The 21,546-nt window shown below is 51.7% G+C and overlaps 1 protein-coding gene across 3 annotated transcripts; it reads left to right on the plus strand.

Annotated features, from left to right (window-relative positions):
- Nucleotides 1-571: 571 nt before the first annotated feature.
- SCARB1 (scavenger receptor class B member 1) lies at nt 572-20,852 on the plus strand. Of its 3 annotated transcripts, none has more exons than XM_062010235.1 (12): nt 572-745; nt 3,960-4,117; nt 5,636-5,777; nt 6,215-6,418; nt 6,724-6,819; nt 7,313-7,425; nt 9,326-9,492; nt 10,102-10,220; nt 11,801-11,874; nt 12,687-12,738; nt 13,197-13,343; nt 18,933-20,852. In XM_062010235.1, the coding sequence occupies exons 1-12, from the start codon at nt 626-628 to the stop codon at nt 19,053-19,055; spliced, it is 1,515 nt and encodes a 504-aa protein (XP_061866219.1). In that variant the 5' UTR covers nt 572-625; the 3' UTR covers nt 19,056-20,852. The 3 variants fall into 3 exon arrangements, with proteins under 3 accessions (XP_061866219.1, XP_061866220.1, XP_061866221.1); XM_062010236.1 differs by lacking the exon at nt 572-745 and adding an exon at nt 1,236-1,726; XM_062010237.1 differs by lacking the exon at nt 572-745 and adding an exon at nt 1,753-2,763.
- Nucleotides 20,853-21,546: the final 694 nt, after the last annotated feature.

Consider the following 21,546-nt stretch of genomic DNA (forward strand, 5'->3'; position numbering starts at 1 on the left):
CTTGTGTGACCTATCTAGGGGGACCTGCTTCTGCAGGGGGGTCAGACTAGAGGATCTCTAAAGGTCTCTTTAACTTGAGGCTGTTTCCTCTTGTCATAGAATCACAGAACGGTGGGGTTCCCCACCGTTCTGTGATTCTATGACAAGAGGAAACAGCCTCAAGTTGCCCCAAGGGAGGTTTAGATGAGAGATGAGAAAAAGCTGCTTCACCGTGAGGGGTGTCACCCCTGTGCCAGGCTGCCCAGGGAGCTGCGGAGTGCCCAGCCCTGCAGGGATCCCAAAGGCATGGAGCTGAGGTGCTGAGGCTGTGGGTCAGTGCTGGGCTGGGCAGGGCGAGGGCAGGGCTGGCACTGCAGCAGCTTCAGGGCCTTTCCCAACCGAAAGGATGCCGCGTTCCGCGCTGTTTGAGCCCGTTTCTGCGCCGCGCTGCCGCTGCGTGCTCAGCCCGTGAGCGTGTGTGCGCGGGGCCGTGTCCGCCGGAGGGGGCGGAGCGCGCCGCTGGGCCCGGCCCCGCCTCTGCCGCTGCCTCCGCCGCGCCGCGCCGGGCCGGGCCGGGCCCCGCCGCATAAAGTGGCGGCGCCGGCCGCGGGTGGCTCCGGCCGCTGCCGCCGCTCCCGCTGCGCCCATGGCCGCGGTCCGGCGGAGGCTGGCGCTGGGGCTCGGGCTGGCCGGGGCCGTCTGCGCGCTCCTGGGGGTCTGTCTGCTGGTGGTGGGGCCCGTCATCATCAGGGAGCAGGTCGTGAAGGTCAGCGGAGCTGGAGAGGGGTTGGGCAGGGAGCGGGGCGGGTGGTGTGCGCTACGGGGATGGAGCTGGTGCGGGAGCGGGGCTCGGCGCGGGGCTGCTCGGCGGCTGCGAGCCTTGGTGGCTCCAGCAGCTGTGTCTGGGCTGAGCGGGCGCTGGGCCCTGGCAGCGAGGGCTCCGGAGAGCTGGGGTTGAGTGGGGGTCGGTGCTGGTGGTGACAGCCGAGCCGTGTCTGCAGCACCAGCCTTTCGTCCCATCCCTCCTGCCTTTACTTGCAGCAGCAGCCGTTCCTTTCCAACACACGTGCAGACGGCCAGGCTCAGGTGTACTCGGGTGAGATGCTTCCCAGGCTGGGTGTGCAGGAGTGCTCTGAAGGAGCCTCGTGCGTGGAGCAGCCTCCAAGCCATCCTCCTCTCCGAGACTGAAAACCTAGAGTCTCGCTTGTCTGGTCCCCTGAGGCCAAAGGGGTGTTAGTTCCTCACGGTGAGGATGAGGGGCTGTGATGGAGATGTTGATCTGTTCAGTAAATGCTGCACAGCCCTGGGGAGCAGTGCTCCTGTCCTCGCTGTTGGGACCCCGGTTATCCTGCTGTAACAAACCAATGGGCTCACTCCCACGTTTATCCAAACGTTTTTGTCCCTGCCCTGCTGCCTGAGCATTTCTCCAAGCTTGTGCCTACCGAGGTCAGTGGTGCAGCATGTTGTTCTCTTCTTTTTAACCAATCTTGATTCTTTCTACCCGATTTAGCTAATTCCTAAGAACTTGCAGTGAGGACAAATGAGGAAAAGACCAACCGTGTTTCTCCTCAGATATCCATTCATTTCAAGCCCTTGGTCTCTGCATCTCCAGCATGACCCACACGGTCCCAGGCTTTTATGGGGCTTAAAGTGAAATGGGAAAAAACCCTAAAACTTCATGCTGATGTTTGGGGTGACGAGAAATATCCAGGACCTTTCTGAAAGTCCTGGGTTGGTCTTCAGAGTGGTGAGTAAGGGAAAGAGCTGAGCTGGTGGCAGGGGCCAGGTGAATGAAGGCTGGCTTACCAGTCCTGGCTTCCCAAGATCCATGTGGCAGGTCAGGGTGGTGTATCCTGGTGGAAAAGCACTTGGGTGCAAAAAAGGTTGTAATTTTGGGGATATCTTTGGATAAAGTCTGAGGGGAATGCACCATAGAAACAGGGAACTTGGAGCCCAGCTCCTGGTTCTCCATAACCTGGGGATGTTGCTTTTGTGGAGTGCTGTGGACCTGCCTGAGATAAGAACCTCAACACAGTGAGACTGCATTTTCTCATCCCATGGTCACTCAACATTTCTTCTCCCCTTTGGATCCCTTGTGCTGTTCTTCCCGAAAGCTGGGAGAAGTCTGGGAGTGAGAAGATGTGGAGGGTCAGGTCTGACACTGAGGCTGCCCTTGTGTGCGTTGTGGCTGCTGCTCTCAATCCAGAGGGAAAGCCTCAACTCTCAGTCTTACTGAGCAGAGTGGCCAAAGCCTCACTCCTGGAGGAGCAGTATCTGGGCACTCTAATGGAGCTGCTGCTCCTCTGGTCCTGTGTGCACAACACGAGCAGTAACCAGTTCCTTTCTGTTCCTCAGGAGCAGAGGTCAGTGTGATCAAACCTCTGAGTGACGCTTTAACCCGTTTCAGTGACAAATGCTCTGTTTCAGGCATAGCACCATACTTATTTTCACCTACAAGTAGCTTAATTCTAAGGCTACCCTGTTACATAGCTCTTGCTTAGCAGCATCTGTGGAGTACCTAGAGCTGCTGTGCCTGGATGGGAGAGGGCTGAGAAAGGTAGCAGGGAGTTGGGATGCAGCTCCCCTTGGTTCTGTGCATGTTGTGTAGATAAATGCAGATGCAATGAGAGAGCCAGGGAGTGCAAGGCAGGGTAAGCAAGCGAAGGACTGATTCAGACTCTAGTGGACACTCAGGAATAGGGTTATAAAGCTCTTGTCCTCTAACTGCTTCTTTGCTGTGAAGTCCTGGAGGCTGACAGGATGGAGGCTCTGAACCAAAAGCAGGTGGGTGTTGGTGTGAGATGGGAAGGGTTTGCTCAGTGGGCTCTGCAGCACCGTGGTGATGGCCCCTCAGGGGCTGGGCTCATGGGCATGAGACAGGGGCTGGCAAGGCTCTGCTGCTTGTGGGTGGCACAGCCTGGCCAGGAAATGGCTAAAGAGAGATGGGTCATTGCAGGGAAGCCTCTGGCAGCTTTCCATCTAACCCCCTGTGGCAGCAAATACATCAGAGGGAGCTGCTCCAGGGCAGAACCGTGGTGGGGCTGCCGAGCTGCAGCGGGATCCTGCCCACGTGACTCCACTGATTAGTGGGTCAGACCCGCTTCCATAAGCTGGCTGGGTTACTTAACCACAGCAAGGGCTTGTGCCTGCAGAAGAAGCAAAGATTAAGGTGGAACACACCCAAAACAGATGGTTTTCAAGAAGGAGCAGGTTCTTGCCCATAAGGCAGCCCCGGGGAGGCAGGGAAGGAGTGAAGACAGATGTGTCCCAATGCCAGCTCCTGGGCTGGGTTGTTAATAAGGGCTTAAGTCATCTTTGGGCTCCTGCAGACATTTCCCATCAAATGGGACAGTGATATGGAAGCCACGATTGGGCATTGCCTTTGACCTGCCTTAGGACAGACTATGAGTTGCTGCTGGGAGGAAGCAGAGGAGCCCTGCACAGCACTGTTGGGGCCCAGCTGGGGCACCATCCCACTTCTCTGTCTGCTCTTTGGGAATTTAGCAGGCCCTCCTTGCTGGTACCCGAACAGTTGTGTGGGTGAATGTCACGTCTCTCAGCCCTGGCCTGCTTCTGGCTGTGTGGAGATGCCAAACCTGGCAGGCGAGTGGTTTGGGACAGGGATGTTTGTGCCAGGCAAGTCAAACAGAGAGCTGTGAATAATTCAAGTGCAGAGCGAGCCTCTGGAACATGAAAACAGCTCTGAAATCCTGTGGGTAGGACGTGGACAGTGGCGCCTGAATAAATAAGCCGACAGACATCATCTGGCATTAACTTGATGCTTCTGCATACACTAAGGTTCCCAGTTTAGATGTGACTTGGTTTTGGTCTGAAAACACATCTGGAATCTCTGGAGAGCCCCTGCTGGAACTGCTGCCTTTGGCTGGGCCTGCCGTGGAGCTGAGGGAGGATGTGCTCAGCTGCAGCCCCTGAGCCCAAGGCATGTGTCTCTTTACTCTTTTTTCCTTTCCAACTCGCAGAATGTCAGGATTGACCCCTCCAGCATCTCCTTCAGCATGTGGAAAGACATCCCCGTTCCTTTCTACATGTCAGTGTACTTCTTCGAAGTGCTGAACCCCAAGGAGGTCCTGCAGGGAGCAAAGCCAGTGCTGAGCCAGCGTGGGCCCTACGTTTACAGGTCAGGTACCACTTGTGGGCCAGCCAGGCATGAGCTTGGCTATTGTGCTGCCTGCCAGGCTTCTGGCTGACTCCTGTGCCAGGAGGGCACGGCATTAGCGACCCAAATGTGCTGTAGTTGCTCTGCTCTTTCTAAAGCCACAGGCAGGGCATCTGCCTGCCAGGGTGGTAAGGATGGTCTGTGCTTCAGTCAGTTGTGAAGCTCACTTCTGTGCTGGGACTGGTTAAGCTGCCAGACCTTGGCTGATGTGGTCCAAACACAGGCATGAGGAGGTGTGGCAGTGGGCAGCCCTTGTCTTCAAAATGGACTTGTTCCATGTACATTCTGTGTTGAGTCCAGCTCCAGAGCTGGAGTCACCTCAGTATGAAGCTTCATGGATTGGCCTAATGCCTTTTAGCTAACACGAGACCCGGAATCTGCCTAACATGATTGCTCTGGTCATGAGAACCAGTGTGGAGCACTCAGACCAGCTCAGGCCCACCTACAGCAGGGCTGGCTCTGTTTGCCATGGCTGAGGATGGTGGTTGAAGCCCCAGGTGCTTCTCTGGGCCTGAAACATGACGTGGTGGCTGCTGTTGAGTTGAGCATGTGAACTTACCCATAAATAGTGATATTCAGCACAGCAGTTCCTACACATGTAGGCAAAGTTAAGGTCAGCAGCCTAAGCAAGCTCATGTGGGAAGATTACTGGTCTAATCCAAAGCTGTTTGAGTAGCACTGGGTGGAAACCTGGCAGGATGTATATGCCCTTGTTTCCCCTGGGCTTGCCAGGTCACACCATGAGACCCTGTGGATTCTGTATGTTGTGATTGCATCAGTCACTTGGAATGGGGGGAAAAGGCTTCTCTTACTGACTGAATAAGAATAAACAAAGGGGCAAAGCTTATTAGTGTCCTTGTGTTCCTGCTGAGCAAGATTAGTGCCCTTCCCTAATGTGGGCCATAAAACAGAGACTCCACAGTCAAGGACTTTGTTTTTGCTGGTGGGTTGAGCTTCAGTTCCCTGAGGAGCTGTAAGAGGCTCGCGACGCTGGGGACAACCTCTGCTGCTGTGGAGCACTGCAGCCGCCCTGGCATGGAGTGGTGCTGGGCAGTGGAGGTGGCATGGCCCAAAGCCCTGAGGAGAAGGAGGGTTGAGCTTCCTTGAACCTGGGTGCCATCGGTGTGGGCTCATAGGCAGAGCTTGTGACATCTTGTTTGGCCCTCTCTTGTTTTGTGGGTTGTTTTTGCCGGTGGGTTGGTGCAGGTGGGTTGGTGCTGCTTGTCTGGGTGTCTCTCTGATAGGGTTGGGCTTTTCAAGGGCTGCAGGCCAAGTGACAGAGGGGATTTATGCCTTTGTCTCAGACTTCTTGTCAGCTGGGAAGAAACACTTGGTGTCTGTGAGTTGCAGCAGAATCCCATCTGTCGGGGATGCCTTGCTCCCAGGCTGCCATCTTCTCCTGCTGGGCCCTAACCCTGGCTGGGGTGTGAGGGTGACACTACCTCTTTCCCAGCTCTCATCTCTCCAATCTCTTTGCAGGGAGTTCAGGTATAAAACCAATATCACATTCCATGACAATGACACCGTCTCCTTCCTGGAGTATCGAAGGCTCTTCTTCCAGCCTCACTTGTCCAACGGCACTGAGGAGGAGTACATCGTTGTGCCAAACATTTTGATGATGGTAAGAACTTGCTCTTTGGATGCTCCAGCTTCTGAGCTTGCAGGGAGGGTGATGATACCCAGTGCTGACTCAAAGCTTGCTTTCTTGTAGTGCTTAAGGCCGATCAAGCCATGAGGTGTTAAGCTTATAAAATGCATTTTTCTGCTTTCTGGGTCTTGGTTGTCGTGTTGGGCTGTTACCCTTCCAAAAGCAGAGTGTGCAGAGGGGCTGCCAAAGCAGCTGGGCTCAAGTCTGCAGCCTTCTGTGAGCAAGCTTGCAAGTCCTCAGCTGCTTTCTTCCCAAGCTTGGGAATAAATGGTGAACCTCAGTTTGCCCAAGGGAGTTCTGTGGGGCTGTAGAGCAGTGCAGCAGAAGGACCTTGCTCAGCACCGAAGGTGCATTGCTTCCTCTTGGGTAAAGATGGGGCTCCCACCTCAGGGGTTTGTTTTCTTTCCCAGGGAGCAGCTGTAATGATGGAACGCCTGCCAAACTTTGTGAAGCTGTTACTGAGTGGAGCCCTGGCTGGCCTGAGGCAGGAGGCGTTCATGAACCGCACGGTGGGGGAGATCATGTGGGGGTATGAAGACCCTCTTATAGATGCCATAAATGCCATTGTTCCTGGCCTGATCCCTTTCAAGGGGAAATTTGGCTTATTTATAGAGGTAAGTAAACTTTTGCCTGAGAACACTAAACTCATAACAACATTGGTCTTGGGATTGAGTGGCTGGGCTATCCCTCTCCCACACTGGAGCAGTGTAGTTGGTTGTGGTTGTGTGAGGCTGCCTTGATTCTCCCCTCAAACTGAAGTACAGGTGTTGAAAGCTGCCACTGGCAACTGAAATAAGTAGAAGTTTAGTAGCTTCCAGTGTGAAGCACCCCTAGAGCTGCTGAATTGTTCATATAACATTAACATATTGCAGTCTTGCTGTGTGTAATGGATGAAAAGTTTAGGTGCTTCTCTCTGCAGATGAACAACACCAATTCGGGACTGTTCACTGTGAACACGGGCATGAAGGACATCAGTAGAGTTCACATAGTGGATTCATGGAATGGACTAAAGAAGGTGAGTGTTGGGAAGTAAATCTCTGATACAGGGGCCACGCCTGATCTAAAGCAAGATAAACCGAAAGCTCTCTGTGGTTGTGTCTCTGGGTTGTAGGTAAGGTTTGTTCTGTCAGTTTGCAGCTATATGACAAGAGGCTTGTCATGAAGCATTAAGCTCAACTCAGTGTCAGTGTCACTTGGACTCCCTTGCAATGCTGTTGGAGCTGCTTGCTTCTGATGGCTGAAGCCCCAGGCTCCTGTGGCCTGTGCTTAAGGTTTAATTTAAGTATCTTTGTTACAGGGGTGCTTATTCTCCCCCCGTGGAACTCCTCACTTGGGCCAGGGGGATCTTGTCTTGCTTTTCCATTAATTGGAGAAATTGAGTGGAAGAGATCTTGGAAGTTTTTCAGCATTGCTATTTCAAGCTGCTCTGGAAGCAGTGGAGAGTGCAGGGGTGGAAGCCAACTCTCCAGCAAGCTTCTTGTTCTGAGCTCTTTACATCTGTCCCCCAGGTGAAGTACTGGCGGAGCGATGAGTGCAACATGATCAACGGCACCTCAGGGGAGATGTGGCCACCGTTCATGACCCCGACATCACTGGAGTTCTACAGCCCTGATGCCTGCAGGTAAGGCCACAGCTACCAGCCTGTCCCTGGGCAGGTGGCAGGAGCTGCAACGCTCATGCTGTGCCCCCACAGTACCTGTGCTGAGACAGGACAACTCAGGACTATTGGTGTAGTTCCAAGTTCAGCTGCAGTTCAGTGTTGCAATGTCTGAGCTTTGCAAGCAGTGTAGTTGTCTAATTAGCAGCATCTTGTTTTACTCAGAAATAGCTTCCAGATCACTGGAGGAGTGTAACTTGCCCAAGTTGGATCAGTAGAAGATAAGCAGTTGATACAATGTGGGAAGCAAAAGGGAGAAGTAAGAGTTGTCACAAGGAACCACAGCTGTAACTGTTTGGGGAACTACATCTGACTAAACACTTGCAGAAATGATTGTGAGGACCTTTGCCACCAGATCCAGGCTGCTTCACTGGTTTCTTTTTTTAGCTGCCTGCTTCCATGCACTGCTGTGTGTATCTGTCCTGTTTTAAGATATACTGACGTTAGCTGATCACACAGGGGTTAAAGTACCCTGCAGAGCCTGCCTGTGTGGAAACTCCCTGAGGCTGGAAGGAGAGGAGGCAGGGAGCCAGCACAAAACCCTGTCCCTAGCTTGAGGAAGATAATGTTAATTCAGGCTTTGTAGATAGTGCTGTAAAACAAGCAAGAGCTCATGCTGAACAGAGGGCAATGACCTCTTCAGTGCAACCAGTAAAGTCAGTTGAGCCCAATATAAGTGCAGGAATTCCTCTACCCAAGGGACATCAGCAAATACCAACATGGCCCAGAGCCAAGGACTTACAGGGAAGTTTGCTGTTATCAAAGCTGGAACATGTACCTGTTGCTGTAAAACTACTGAAATCTTCTGGAGAATGACATATATTTCCAGGCAGGGCATAAAGTGGAGGAAGCCAAGCTTGCCTTCGTGTGAAGGCAGGAGGTTCCTGCAGGACAGTGCTGTGGAGGAAGTGGCTTTGCCTCTTCACCAGGCAGTGCTGTCTCTTCTTCCCAGATGTTTATCTCTGCTTAGCTGCTAGCCCAGATGGCTGGGAAGGAGTCACAAACATCAGCTGATAGACTAAGAACATGTCTGGCCTGCTGCAGAGTATTCAGGACTAATCTCCTACACTGCACATTAAACGCAGCTGATGCTGAGATGCAACTACCTGGATGTCCTTACAATGTAGACAAGGCTTTGTCCTGCTGATGTGCTGCAGCAGCCTCTGCCTTCATGCTTGAAGCTGAGCACAGACACATCCCTAACTGCTGAATGTGCTCTGAATCCCCATCCTTGGTCCTGGTGTCAGGAGGCAGCTGTATGAATAAGGATCCCCATGGCCTGCCCAGGCTGTCTGCATCCCTGCAAGCCTTGCTTGAGTGTGAGGGGAGCAAACTTCCCTCCTGGAAACTTGCAGCTATCCTGGCCAGCTGGTAGCAGTAATGCAGCATAACATCACTAGATCTGTTTTATCAAGGAAAAAAGTATTGCTGCAATAATGCAGTAAAAATCTCCCCTCCTGTGACAGCCTAAATCTGGAGCCAAAGAGATTTAGCCAGTGTCCATTCCCTGGGCAGAGCACCTCGGTGCCAAGGCTCGCATAAAGAGGTATTATCTCTTGGTGAGCAGCTCTGGGGATTACTACTTGCCTTTAAACAAATCTCATCTGGATACAGCAAACAGACTTAGAAGCCTGTGGTTGCCCTCCATAACTAGTCCTGACCAACCCTTTATCTGTGCTTAAAACATAAAGCAAAATGGCTTAAATACTCATTCCTCCATCTAAAGCACTGCTCTGAGTGTTTATCTGGATCTCAAAGTCTAAGCTATGTTGCAAATGCATCTTATCCAGTGAAGATAAGAGCCTGGTTCTGGGCTAGGAACCTGCTGGCTAATCCTGCTCCTTCTCCACTGAAACCCTTTCAGATCCATGACACTGGTGTACGAACAGTCTGGGAAGTTCAAGGGTGTCCCCACCTATCGCTTCGTGGCACCCAAAACTCTCTTTGCCAATGGCACCGAATATCCACCCAACGAAGGCTTCTGCCCCTGCATGCAGTCTGGCATCCTCAACGTCAGTTCCTGTAGGCTGAGTAAGTCCTGTCCTCCCTGGACTCTCCCAGTACTTAACTGGGGGTGTGAGATGAGGTTGGTTGTCTGGAAAATTAGCTCTGTTCTCTGCCAGAATGCTTAAAGGTACCACAGGGGAGTGTGTGCAAGGTGTCCTCACTTGCACTCCTGCAGGCATGGCAGCAAGGAGAGAAAATCCTCAAAGTCCCCTCAGTCCACAGCCCTACAACAGCCTGGGAATGCCCAAGGATGCAGTGAGAGTGTTTAGTCCCCTGAAGCGGGGAGGGAGCAGGCAGGGCAGTGAGGGTAGGGAGAGGCAGGCTGTGTAAATGCTAAATTAAATGCTAACTTTGGATGCTGAGGTGCAGGTTGTGCAGGAGGGAAAGTTCAGACTTTGTGTCCAGGTGCAGTGAGTTACCATGGCATTGTGTGGTGCATGGGGGGAGAGGAAGGCTTCAGCTGTGGGTCTTAACCCTCCCAGAGCAATGGCATAAGCTGTAAAGAGAGAAGGAAGCTGGGAGGAGAAAAATCCAAAAGCCTGTTCAGAACAAGTCCTGCAGTGGCTCAAAAACTTCAACAAACACTCTCAGATGGACATGGATGAGCTTAAGGTGTCTTTTGTTCTCATCTAGATGCACCCATGTTCATTTCCCATCCCCACTTCTACAATGCTGACCCAGCCCTGGTAGATGCTGTGGAGGGGCTGCACCCCAGCAAGGACAAGCACTCGCTCTTCCTGGACGTGCACCCGGTGAGTGAGGGGCCTGGCCTGGCCTCCCCAGGGGGTCTGTGGGGGGCTGAGGTGTGGAACCTGCTGCTGGCTGCGTGGTGGCCTGGCTCTGCTCTCATGGCACTGACTGGAGCAGATTCCAGAGTGCAAAGAGTGCTGAGGACACGTGCAGATAAAAACGTCAAAGCCATAAAATAATTAAATAATTAGCCTGACTCCTAGAAAACTGCAGAACCAATTATAAGCATAATTGTTTTGATAAGCACAGTCCAGTTCTTTCCACTGACTCAGGTCTATAACACCAGAGGCCTATCTGGCAGCAGCCCAGTTACGCCCCAGATCTGCAGACACGTCTTGCCAGGAGAGCTGACTGGCAAAGTCTGAAGACCATGCTGTAGCTGAAGCTGTCACCACCTTTTTTGGTCTGGCTGCTGCTCTTAACCCATCCATTTAACTGGTTGCTCTTGCACTGGACTTGCTGCAGTGTTACAGTTCACTCATGTCTATACAGCATAAGGGACAAATCCCCACTGCAGTGGTGATGAACTGAAGTGTCCTGAGCCGTCACTATGCCAGCTGCTGATGGGGAGAGGACTTTTGGATCTCTCTTCCACTCACAGCATGTGTTGCATGTGATCAGATCTTCCAAGCATTCAGTGACACTTGCTCAAGCCAAAAAAAACCCAGTCTCCCCCTTGGTAGTCTGTGCTGCTTATCTGGGCACTGGGTTCTCTCTGCTTTTCTTATCACAGTTATGGAAATCTAATTAAGTTTATTGTAGTATCAAACATCTACTGATAGCAGTACAATTAACTATATTCTTATCTAGCTGCAGCTTAGACAAACAGGGGCAATCCAACAAAAACTTTATGCCTTGAGAAGCATGTTGCAAAACTGTGGTGTCATGAGAAACCAATGCCTTCATGGTGTCAACAAGAGCAGCTTTGAAGTGTGCTGTTTACCTGGGTGTCAGACAGTGATGTCTGGTTCCTAGCTATGAGAGCTGCTTTGTGCTTGAACCTCTTGCATTCATGTGTTCTTATCCTGCTGGTAGAATGAACCACAGAAGAGGCTCTTCAGGCTCCAAAAAACACTGAAGTTGTTACTAAAAACAGCTGTTCCTAGGGAGTCACTTACAGGTTTACCTGTGCTGCTGGGGAATTTGAACTTGTTTGTGTTCAGCTCCACGAGCCCTGGGTCATGCAACACCTTCCTGATTCATGCTGGTGTGGGCAACAGCCTCTCTGGCTAGTGAGGGCTCAAGTGAAGGGAACAGACTGCAAATTGCCCTGGGGACAGTGCCATCCCCTCATAAACAGTCACTCCCAGAGCCTGGGGGCTAGTGCCTGAGTGACCAATGCTTGTGCTTTGGTGCAAAGTCCACCTGTGCTCCTGGTCTTGTGTGAGGTCACTGCAGTGGATGACCCAATCATGGAATCATTTCAGTTGGAAAAGACCTTTAAGATCATCAAGTGCAAGCTATTGCTCTGGGAGCTGACACCCAGAGCTTCTATGATGGAAAGCAAAGGGTTGGTGTTCTGCAAAGCTCTGCAGATAAATGTTGGCTTTACTGATGAACTGGTTGGTCTCTTCCTCTGCAGATGACAGGCATCCCCATGAATTGCTCCATCAAGCTCCAGCTGAACTTGTACATCAAGCAAGTCTCTGGTATAATGTAAGTAGTCACTTGTTAGAATGTCCCTCTCCCTTCCTCTAGCAGGGAGTGCTGCTGATGCCGGGCTCACTGCAAATGTTACTCTCTCCAAAGGTTAAAGTAGCTTTAAAGTTACCTGTTGTCACATTTGCAGAAGCCAACTGGCTGATGTGATGAAATGTCAACTATTGCAGTGACCTCAAAGTGCCATCCTTTAGCTGTGCAACGTGTGGCTGCCTGTTTGCTCAGCTCCTGCACCTGATCTGATGAATGGGCTTGCTCCTCCTTGTGAGGTGCAGGAGTGACTTGCCTGCACTGTGTTTCTGCTCAGACGGTGTTTCATCCAACATAGAGAGGAAAAATGCACTGCTTGCAGGGTTGGCAGTTGAAGCCTGTGTCTAAAAAGATACTTGGAGCTCTCTGAAAGCAATCAGAAGGGCTCTGTAAGAAAGTTTTGTGTGGTGCCAGATGTGAAATGCCCCCAGGGATGGGAGTGTGCTCCTGCTGCTCTAGCACACAGCCCTGGTGCTGTGCAGGTGACTCAGCTGTCTTGGAGCTGCGGGAAATTCACTTACTGCTGTCACTGGGCAACTGAGCACAAAAGGAAGCGTAAGCTCTGCTCTTCCATGAAAGGCCCAAATGGGACCTGGTCCCTCAAGGGGAAAGCAGCTCACTGAAGCAACAGGAATTGCCACCTCCTTGCGAGGGACTCCTGGCCACTGTCAGTCTGTCAGACCTGTTCCTTTAGGAAGAATTATGGCACTAATTGTAGCCTGAGCAACCAGAAATCTGTGTGTTTACTTTCTTTTTATTTCTTTCTCTTCTCTCTCTAGTCAAACAGGGAAGATCAAACCCGTGGTCCTGCCACTGCTGTGGTTTGCAGAGGTGAGCTGTGTTCCTTGACACTTGCTTCTGCAGAGGGGAAACCGCTTCCCCATCACCCAGTCCTGAGGGGAAGAAACTCCTCTTTGCATAAAGCTTTAAGCCAGGCAGACTAATTAAGCACCAACAGAAGGCTTTGCAATACTTGGCTGTGTCATTAATCCCTCTGAGCTGAACAAACCCTACACTATACTCAGTAAGCCTCTGGCTCTGTCCTAGATGTGGGGCTAAATAGGGCCCAGAACCGAGGTGCCAGCATCACCATGCTGCTGTGGGCCAGGGAGTGCAGTCTCCAGCTGTGTGCATGTCCAGCTGACTCCAACTATTTAGTAAAAGCTGCTAGCCTGGCAGAATCTTGCATAAATTCCCTAATCTGTGCTGGGAGAGGAGTTATGTGTCTAGTCTGTCTGAGCCCTGGACGGGAGGGAAATGCCACTGACAACTTTGCTTGTTTTGAGCAGAGCGGATCCATTGAAGGCTCAGTCCTAAAGCAGTTTTACACCAGCCTGGTGCTGATCCCATCCCTGCTGGACTACCTGCAGTATATCCTCCTTGGGCTGAGCATCCCCCTGATTGTCTCAGCAGGTGTACTCATGGCAACGAGTCGGGTAAGAACTTGAAGATGTCTAATGGAAAATGCTGCTAGTCAAATCAGACTTAATCAGGTGATGTAGATTGGGCTGACAATCTAACACTGCTGAGGAAGCACTGGCTGATGCCGTGACCAATGTCCTAATGGTGCCAGGTGACAGCACATAGCAGCAGGATTTCCTCTGCCATCTAGATATTGAGCTGCAAATAGATAGCATAAAAGCACTTCTGGCCTTCTCAGTGCACAGTAGTGATGGAAGTGGGTTCCTGCAGGATGAGGTATTTCTCAGCTCTTCCAGCTAATGAAAGAGCAAGCCTAGCTCATCAACCCAGCCTCCATAGAAAGCATCAGGTCTGTGCCACTACACAAATCTCTGCATCTCTGCAGGGTCCCAACAGTGTTCTAACCTAAAAAGAGCCTTCTTGGGGGGACAGAGCTACCTGAGTGCAGCTTGTTCACAAATGAAATGCAGTCACTGTGTTCTTGCAGAAGGGGCACAGACACCATGGCCACTTCTCAACCTAGACTGGACTCTGTCTTTCCCTGGAACTCACTTGATTCCTGTGCAAATGACTCCAAATAGCTCTGGAAGTTAAACCCTTTGTGGAACTGGGCTTACTGAGAAGCAAAGACCTTTGAAGCCTGCAGAGAGCTAGCAGCTGGGTAGATAGTTGGCCTGTGATGAGCAGGCAGTGAGGGTTCCTGGCTGGCACACGAGGCTGGGTTGAGCTGTAAGAACAGAATATAAACCAGCTAAAACACTTGATGGAGATCTGTGGCTCCAGCTCCAAAACACTCATTTGATAATGCTAAGCTGTCTAAAAGCTTTAGCTCTTGAGGTAGAGATCTAGCTCCCTAACCTGTATCAAAGCAAGCTTATTCAGTTTTGTACTACAGTCAAATGGCTTGAGCTGGCTCTAAAGCTACAGAAGTGAAGAGGCTGCTTGTAGGGATAAGAAAGCAGTGATTAGGAGGAGAGCACATGTGAGGGGCTGCTTTAGCTCAACCTCCCTAACTGCCCTTACTGAGCTACTAACGCAAACTCACTAAAACACTAATGCAAACCCACTTTAAATAGCACCACGGTTCTCAGAGTATCATGTAATTGGATTTTAACCGAGCCTACAACTGCTTAATTGACTTAAACACATGATCCCAAATCCCCTTGTTCCTCCACACACGTCCCTGCGGGGTGCAAGCGATGGCAGGGCCGAGGGCTCGGCGTTAAGCCCTGTGTGCTGAATCTCTGCTTCAGCAAATGCAAGTGGTTGCTGGCAAACAGACTTTGCTCTGCTGCATAGCACCAGCATAGCTGACAAATATCTGTATTTACTGGGCGGCTATTTTTAAGACCTTAGGCAGCCTTGGGCTGGCATTTGTTCACCCTGCTTTGTGTAAAGTCTTAATTCCTGGTATTAAAGAGCGTTGACTGTGCCAGAAAGGGTCAGGAAGAAAAGCTGGATTTTGGATTCAAGTCAACTGAATTCAACTGCTTGTGAAGTATCCCAAACCCAGGCATAAGCCAGCTGTATTTGGGTGCTCAGCCAAACGTGCTAGAACTAAAAAGCAACTGCAAGAAGTGCCTGACTACCTGGAAAGTGATCAAAAAGCTTCAATGGCCTTATAAATCTCTAAGCAAGCTGTGCAACAACACACTAAAGTCTCTGCCTAATGAATAGATAAGAGCTCATAAACTGGCAGACAGCAATTTGCAGCCAAGGTGTGTTTGTCATTTGATTGAAGTGCTGCTGATCCAGCGATGATTGCTTAATCATGCACAGTCCTCCCTCCTGAAGTCACAGGCGATGTCAGAGGGGATGCTGAGCAGGGGCATTGTCCACACCTTCACGTGTCAGACAGCGTGAAGGTCTCCCTGAACCCAGCTCCTTCCTGGAGTACCTTGTGTGCCTCTGGCTTCTGGAAGGAGCAGCGTGCTCTAAACCCAGTCCAGATGAGGTACTGTGAAACACTGAAATCTTAGTCTTAGCTTATAGTGGAGCCAGTTTGAGATGCATCTGTTGGACCTGCAGTTCTAGACAAATGTGTAAATCTGTACAGGCACAAGATGTGCCCAGATACAGCACTGTGGCTCTCCTCTGCCAACGTGGCCTAAAGCCTGTGTGGGGAGGCATTGACAAGGCAAACAGATCATTTTAAAACTGGCTCAGTGGTGATCAAAATCTTAAATAGGATGTAGTTCTACCCAAATTCTGAAATCCTCATTAATAACCAGATTCTAGTGAAATGGTGATTGAAAACAATCTCCTCTGAAAATTGGAACCCTTGTGGAATTCATGTCCAAGTGTACCATAAACTAGCCTGATTGTCTTCTAGGAAAAATGCTCTTTATTTTGGAGCAGCAATAAAAAGAACTCAGACAGTAGTAAGGCCAACCAGGCCACCTCTGCCAAAAAGCTGCCTCCGGTTAAGGGGACGGTGTTGCGGGAAGCCAGACTGTAGGTGGGTACCCAGTCAAGGTAACACACTTTTCTCTCATCCTGATGTGATTAAAGTGCTTGAAACCAATCAAATGGAAATGTTTGCTGTCCACATCTACCAGATGTGTCCTCCTGGCAGGCTTTGATATAATGATGTTGTCTCATGGCTTTGTTCAGGGCGACAATTTAGATGTTTTAATACTCACAAGCACGCTGCAAGCACACGCTCTTATTGCCTCTCCTGGTGTACCTGATCTGCAGCCCTAATAATATCAGCAGGGAGCAGGGTGCAAAGTAGGATTGGTGTGAAGAAACACTTTTCTTGCCTATTTTGCTCCCCTCTTAAGTGTCTGAGATCCAGAGGTAAGTTTTTGAAGGGGTGAAGACTCATGGGGGTGTAACGGTGAGCTGGTGGCTGTCACTCCCCTCCCCAGGGAGCCACGAGGGAAAGGCTTTCAAGAGGGAATCTCTGATATGTAAAATATTTGGGTTTGTATTACAGGATCACAAAATCACTGAGTCCTTGAGATTGGAAAGGACCTCTGGAGGTCATCTAGTCCATCCCCCTGCTCAAGGCAGGGTCACCTAGAGATGGTTACCCAGGACCCATGTCCAGATGTCTCTTAACATCTCCAAGGATGGAGATTTCCCCAACCCCTCTGGGCAACTTGTTCCAGTTTTTACAGTTTTCACAGTAAAAAACACAAGCAAACAGTGTTTCCTAATGTTCAGATGGAACCTTCTGTGTTTAAGTTTGTGCCCATTGGCTCTTTTCCTGTCCTCTAAACACCCCTGAGAAGAGCCTGGCTCTGTGTTTACACCTTCCCTTTAGACATTTGTATTCACTTGTGAGATCCTCCTGAGCCTTCCCCAGTCTAAACAGTCCCAACTCTCTTGGCCTTTGCTCACACAAGAGATGCTCCAGTCCCTTAATCATTGTAGTGGCCCTTTCCTGGACTCTTTCTAGTAGCTCCATCTCTCTTGTCCTGGGAAGCCCAGAACTGGACACAGTACTCCCATGTGTGACCTCACCAGTGATGAGTTGAGAGGAAGGATCATCTCCCTCAACCTGCTGTCACTAGTACTGCAAGCCAGGACACAGCTGCCTTTGCTCCAGGGCCACACTGCTCCCTCCTATTAAACTTAGTGTCCACCAAAGCCCTCAGGTCCTGTTCCACCAGCTTATGTAAGACTTGAGTGACCTTTAGTATGTCCTAGTGCAGGGGGTTGGTCTTCCCTAGGTGTAAGACATTTGCCCATCCTCTTGTTGAACCTCATGAGGTTCCTGACTGCCCCTTTCTCCAGCCTGTGGAGGTTTGTCTGAGGGCAGCCACTCCTTCCAGTTCTGTCTCATCAGCAAACTTGCAGAGCATTAATAAAGGCGTTAAACAGGGTTGGACCCAGTATTGACCCCTGCTGTACACTGCTGCTTACTGGCCTCTGACTAGACTTTGTGCTGCTTCTCGTGACCCTCTGGGCCTGCCTGTTGAGCCAGGTTTCAGTCCACTCTTTGTAGGTTCTCTACCAGGTTGTTATGGGAGACAGTGTTGAAAGCCTTACTCAGGTCCAAGTAGACACAGGTAGACAATACCCACTGCTGTCCCCTCATCTACCGAGCCAGTCATTTCGTCATAGAAGTTTAGCAGGTTGGTCAGGTGTGATTTTCCCTGGGTGAAGCCATGCTGAGTACTCCCAATGACTCGTCCTTCATGTGCCTGGAAAGAGTTCCCAGGATTAGCTGCTTCCTCACCTTCCTGAGGATTGAAGGGAGGCTGACAGGCCTGTAGATCTCCAGGTCTTCCTTCTTGAACTTCTTCAAGATAGGAATGACATTTTCTTTCCTCTTGCTTTTGGGCAGCTCTCCCAAGTGCCAGGATGGGTCAAAGTGCCCTTGCTGTGATATTAACCAGCTCCCCCAGCGCTTGTATGTGCATCCCATCAGGGCCCAGGGATTTATGTCTGTCTAGGTTGCTGAAGTATTCTCTGATCTCATCCTCTTCTGCCAAGGGTGTATCTTCCTTGCTCTGCACTTTTCCCTGGTCTCTGGGGTCCCCAGCTTCATTCAGCTACAGGGCCACATGTTCCATAGTCATCCTGTTGTCATCTGTCTACTGATGAGAGTCCTTCTTGTCTGTGATATCCCTTTGACAGATTCAATTCCAGTTTGGCTTTGTCTTTCCTAGCCTCATCCCTGCATGCTGGGAGAGGGCCCCTGTGTTCCTGCCAGGTTACCTGTCTCTGCTTCCACTTTCTGTGTGCTTCCTTTTTGCATTTGGCTTTGGCCAGGAACTCCTTGTTCATCCTCACAGCCCTGCTTGCATTTTTGCTTGGCTTGGGATGCTTGTTGGGTTGGACCATTCTTGAGCTTGATCCTTGGCTATCAGCCCACTTTTTTTGCCCTGACAGTCTCCCTCCAGTTGAGCTCTGTAGTTACTTTGCTGTTGGTATCATTGGTTCCCACACAGAAGTAGTGGGTAATAGTCACAGGGTTGGAAAAGCCTCACAGTCCCTCCCAACACCACATGTCCAGGTCCCCATCAGATGTGTCCAGATGACCGGGCAGATGGCTGTCTCTGTCCCAAGCTGCAGGGAGTGACCCACTACTGTTATTGCTGCTTCCTCCTGAGGGTCTTGCATGGTTTAGGCTTGGGGACCCACATGAACTGCTTGAAAGCATATCTGGCTCCTCTTCAACTTCAAGGGCAGTGAATCTCTTTTGTAGCCATAAGCCTTTAGCAGGAGCCTTCCTCTTGGTGCCAGAAGGTGCCAGCTTCCATCCTTCACCTTCCCCAGAGGTTGCACTCACCGTTGTAGCAGGGATGGGTGCTGTGTCTCCATTGCAGCTGGGGGTCTTCAAGCTGTTGTATCTCTGAGAAGACCCATCCATCTCCCTTTCCTGTTCTCTGATGCTGTGCAGCATGCTTTGTCCCATAGCCCTTCCACTTGGTGACACAGCCCTTCAGACTGGGTGTTTGGGGGTGTTGGAAGTGCTTGTGAGCAGCACTGGAAATGACTTTGTTAGGGGAGGAGATGCAGAAACCTTCAGTTTAAGAAGCTGTCAGAGAAGGGTTCTTGGCCACACTGAAGTCCAGGAGGCCGTGGTGGGGGTTCAGCCCCCCCTGCACCGTGCAATGCCTGCAGTGTAACTCCTGTCCTGTCCTCTGCAGAGAGATGCTGCTGAGAAGAGCCCCCTGTGCCCTGCCCCACCGAGCCCCCCACCCCCCGCCTCCGAGACCACGCCGCTGCTCCGCGATGCCGCCGCGCTGAGCCGGGACGACGCCGAGGCCTGAGCCGCCGCGCCAGCACGCTTCCCCCGGGCCACTGCCGGGGCACAGACCCTGCTTTGGATCCCCACAGGTCTCTGGAAGGTGAAGCCGTTCTGGGGAGCTCAGCAGAGACCCTGCACGCCACGGCAAAGCCACAGGCCAGCGCTGCTGCACCAAGGCACGGGACACAGCACCAAACACCCAAAGCGGCGCTGCACAACCCTTGTCCCCACGGGGCTGGTGTTTGCCACAGCTCCTCTCTCCCTGTGGGCCAGTAGTAATGAAGACAGGTGGCTGCTGCTCATCTGAGAAGTTATTTTGCAATTTTAAACTGCCCATTGCTATGAATAAAAGGCCTTTTAATAGGAGCCTTTACAGTGAGGTTTGTACACACAGCCCTGGTGGGATTCAGTGACCTCTTTAAAAGCCACCGCTCATCTCACGAACGGGGCTCGCAGTCTTGAAGCCACTGACGGTTTTGTTGCCACTTGATGTGACTGGACTACCCCACAAATCAATTCTGGGTGATGTCACTTCAGTGATGCCTTTTGCCAGGGTACCTGGAGCCTGCCCAGGGTTGCTCCAGCCTTTGCCTGTGTGGGAAGTACAGTGGTGACTTTTAAAGCCCCAGTTCTCAGCCGTAACCTTGCCCTCCAGTGATTCCAGCCCATAGCCCTTTTATCCTCTCCTTGCTTTAGGTGTCTGCGTGAGATGAGCCTTGCCAAAGCATTTGGTGGTACATCTGACCTGTCATTCAGCTCCCCACAGTTGTCCCTGCTGCCTGCTCGGCTGTCCAGGGTCAGCTCTCCTGGCCATGCCCTGTCCATGCTGGGAGGCCATCGTGTCCCCTGGCCACGAGGAGCAGGCAGAAGCGTGACCCTGTCCTCGAGCATTAACCAAGATACTCTTGCTTTTGAGATGGAGGGAGTGATGTGCAATCATAAAATAACAATGGTCTTAGTAGCTTTTGATTAAAATACTGATTTTTGAAATGATGTCTCGGGGGATGTGAGGCTGGATGTTAACTGAGGGAGGGGGATAGGGTCGCTTTTCAGTGGGAAAGAAGCCCAGGGCCTGGGTAGCCCTTGGGAAAACCAAGAAGGCCAGTGCTGGTGCCTCTGGCAAGGACAAAACAGAGTAGGGGAAGGCTCTGGTCTCTCTTGGACCAGAGGACTTGTTGCACTGCATATGGCACAGATACTGTTGTGGTCTGGAAACCACTGCAATAGTCTAGGCCAACCCTGTAGCTTTTTGCTTTTCCTCTTATACTTCTGTCCCTCTTGCTAGGCAGGAAGAGCACGGGAGCTAAAACCAACACCAGCAGTTCCTGTGCTGGTGCATCCCTGCCTGACCACGGCCCCAGTCCTGCAGCTGGGCTTAGGCTGGCTTATCATGGGAACAGTTGTGATACAGCCCAGGAGGCCAAGGTGAGGGCTGGGAGCTACCCAGACCTTGGTCCATAGGCTGAACTTTCCTAGCTGCCCAAAGCATGTCTCACAGCCAGGATGGGACTAGCCAAGTCCCTTCCCATGGCCAGTACTGCTGGATTATTTCCGAGTCCTGACTGAGGGTGATTCTTAACCTATAGTTGTAAACTCCCTCTAGCTTTGAATCCAAAACTCCCCACTGCAAACAGAGGCCTCAACAAGTGGCAGCTGAAACAAGATGAGGACAGAGGCGCCAGCTCAGACACTTGACCCACCAACTCCCACCAGTGACACTGGGCAGCACTCAGCAAAGCTGATGGTGGATCCACGCTACCCACCCTTGGGCTCACCTGCTTGAGGCTTTAGTGATGCTCTGGTGCTAACTGCTGTTGTACAGGAGAAAACTGATAAAAACACTGGAATGCTGCTCCTGGTGCAAGACACTTATCTTTCTGTCTTTGCAGAAAAACAGCGTGCAAGAGCTCTGACTTGTATTACAGCTCTGCACGCTGCAGAAAGTGTCCTGGGTTTGCCCTGGGAGTGTTTAGGGGGGTTGCAGGGGCCATTACAGAGGTGCTGGGGGGCATGGGAGGTGGCTGGGGGACACTGGGTGTATTGGGAGGGTGCCAGGGTCTGATGGGGGGATGTGGGAGGGCACAAGGGGATGTTGAGGGGTGTGTGGGGGCCACTGGGAGGATGCCAGGGGCTCATGGAGGGTGTAAGGGGCACAGGGGGGTGTTGCAGGGTGTGTGTGGGCCACTGGGAGGGTGCCAGGGGCTCATGGGGGCACAGGAGGGTGTTGAGGGGTGTGTGGGAGCCACCAGGAGGGTGCCAGGGGCTCACGGGGGGTGTTGGGGGCACAGGAGGGTGTTGGGGGGTGTGTGGGAGCCGCCGGGAGCGTGCCAGGGGCTCATGGGGGGTGTTGGGGGCACAGGAGGGTGTTGGGGGGTGTGTGGGAGCCGCCGGGAGCGTGCCAGGGGCTCATGGGGGATGTTGGGGGCACAGGAGGGTGTTGAGGGGTGTGTGGGAGCCGCCGGGAGCGTGCCAGGGGCTCACGGGGGGTGTTTGGGGGTGTGTGGGAGCCGCCG

Source organism: Colius striatus, chromosome 17, assembly GCF_028858725.1.
Source record: "Colius striatus isolate bColStr4 chromosome 17, bColStr4.1.hap1, whole genome shotgun sequence".
NCBI lineage: Eukaryota > Metazoa > Chordata > Aves > Coliiformes > Coliidae > Colius > Colius striatus.

Bases quoted from the DNA above. Each gene is read 5' to 3' on its own strand.
- SCARB1 (XM_062010235.1), top strand. From the start codon at position 626: ATGGCCGCGGTCCGGCGGAGGCTGGCGCTGGGGCTCGGGCTGGCCGGG. The intron at 7,426-9,325 runs GTAAGGCCACAG...AAACCCTTTCAG, and splicing joins TACAGCCCTGATGCCTGCAG to ATCCATGACACTGGTGTACG. The intron at 13,344-18,932 runs GTAAGAACTTGA...TGTCCTCTGCAG, and splicing joins TACTCATGGCAACGAGTCGG to AGAGATGCTGCTGAGAAGAG.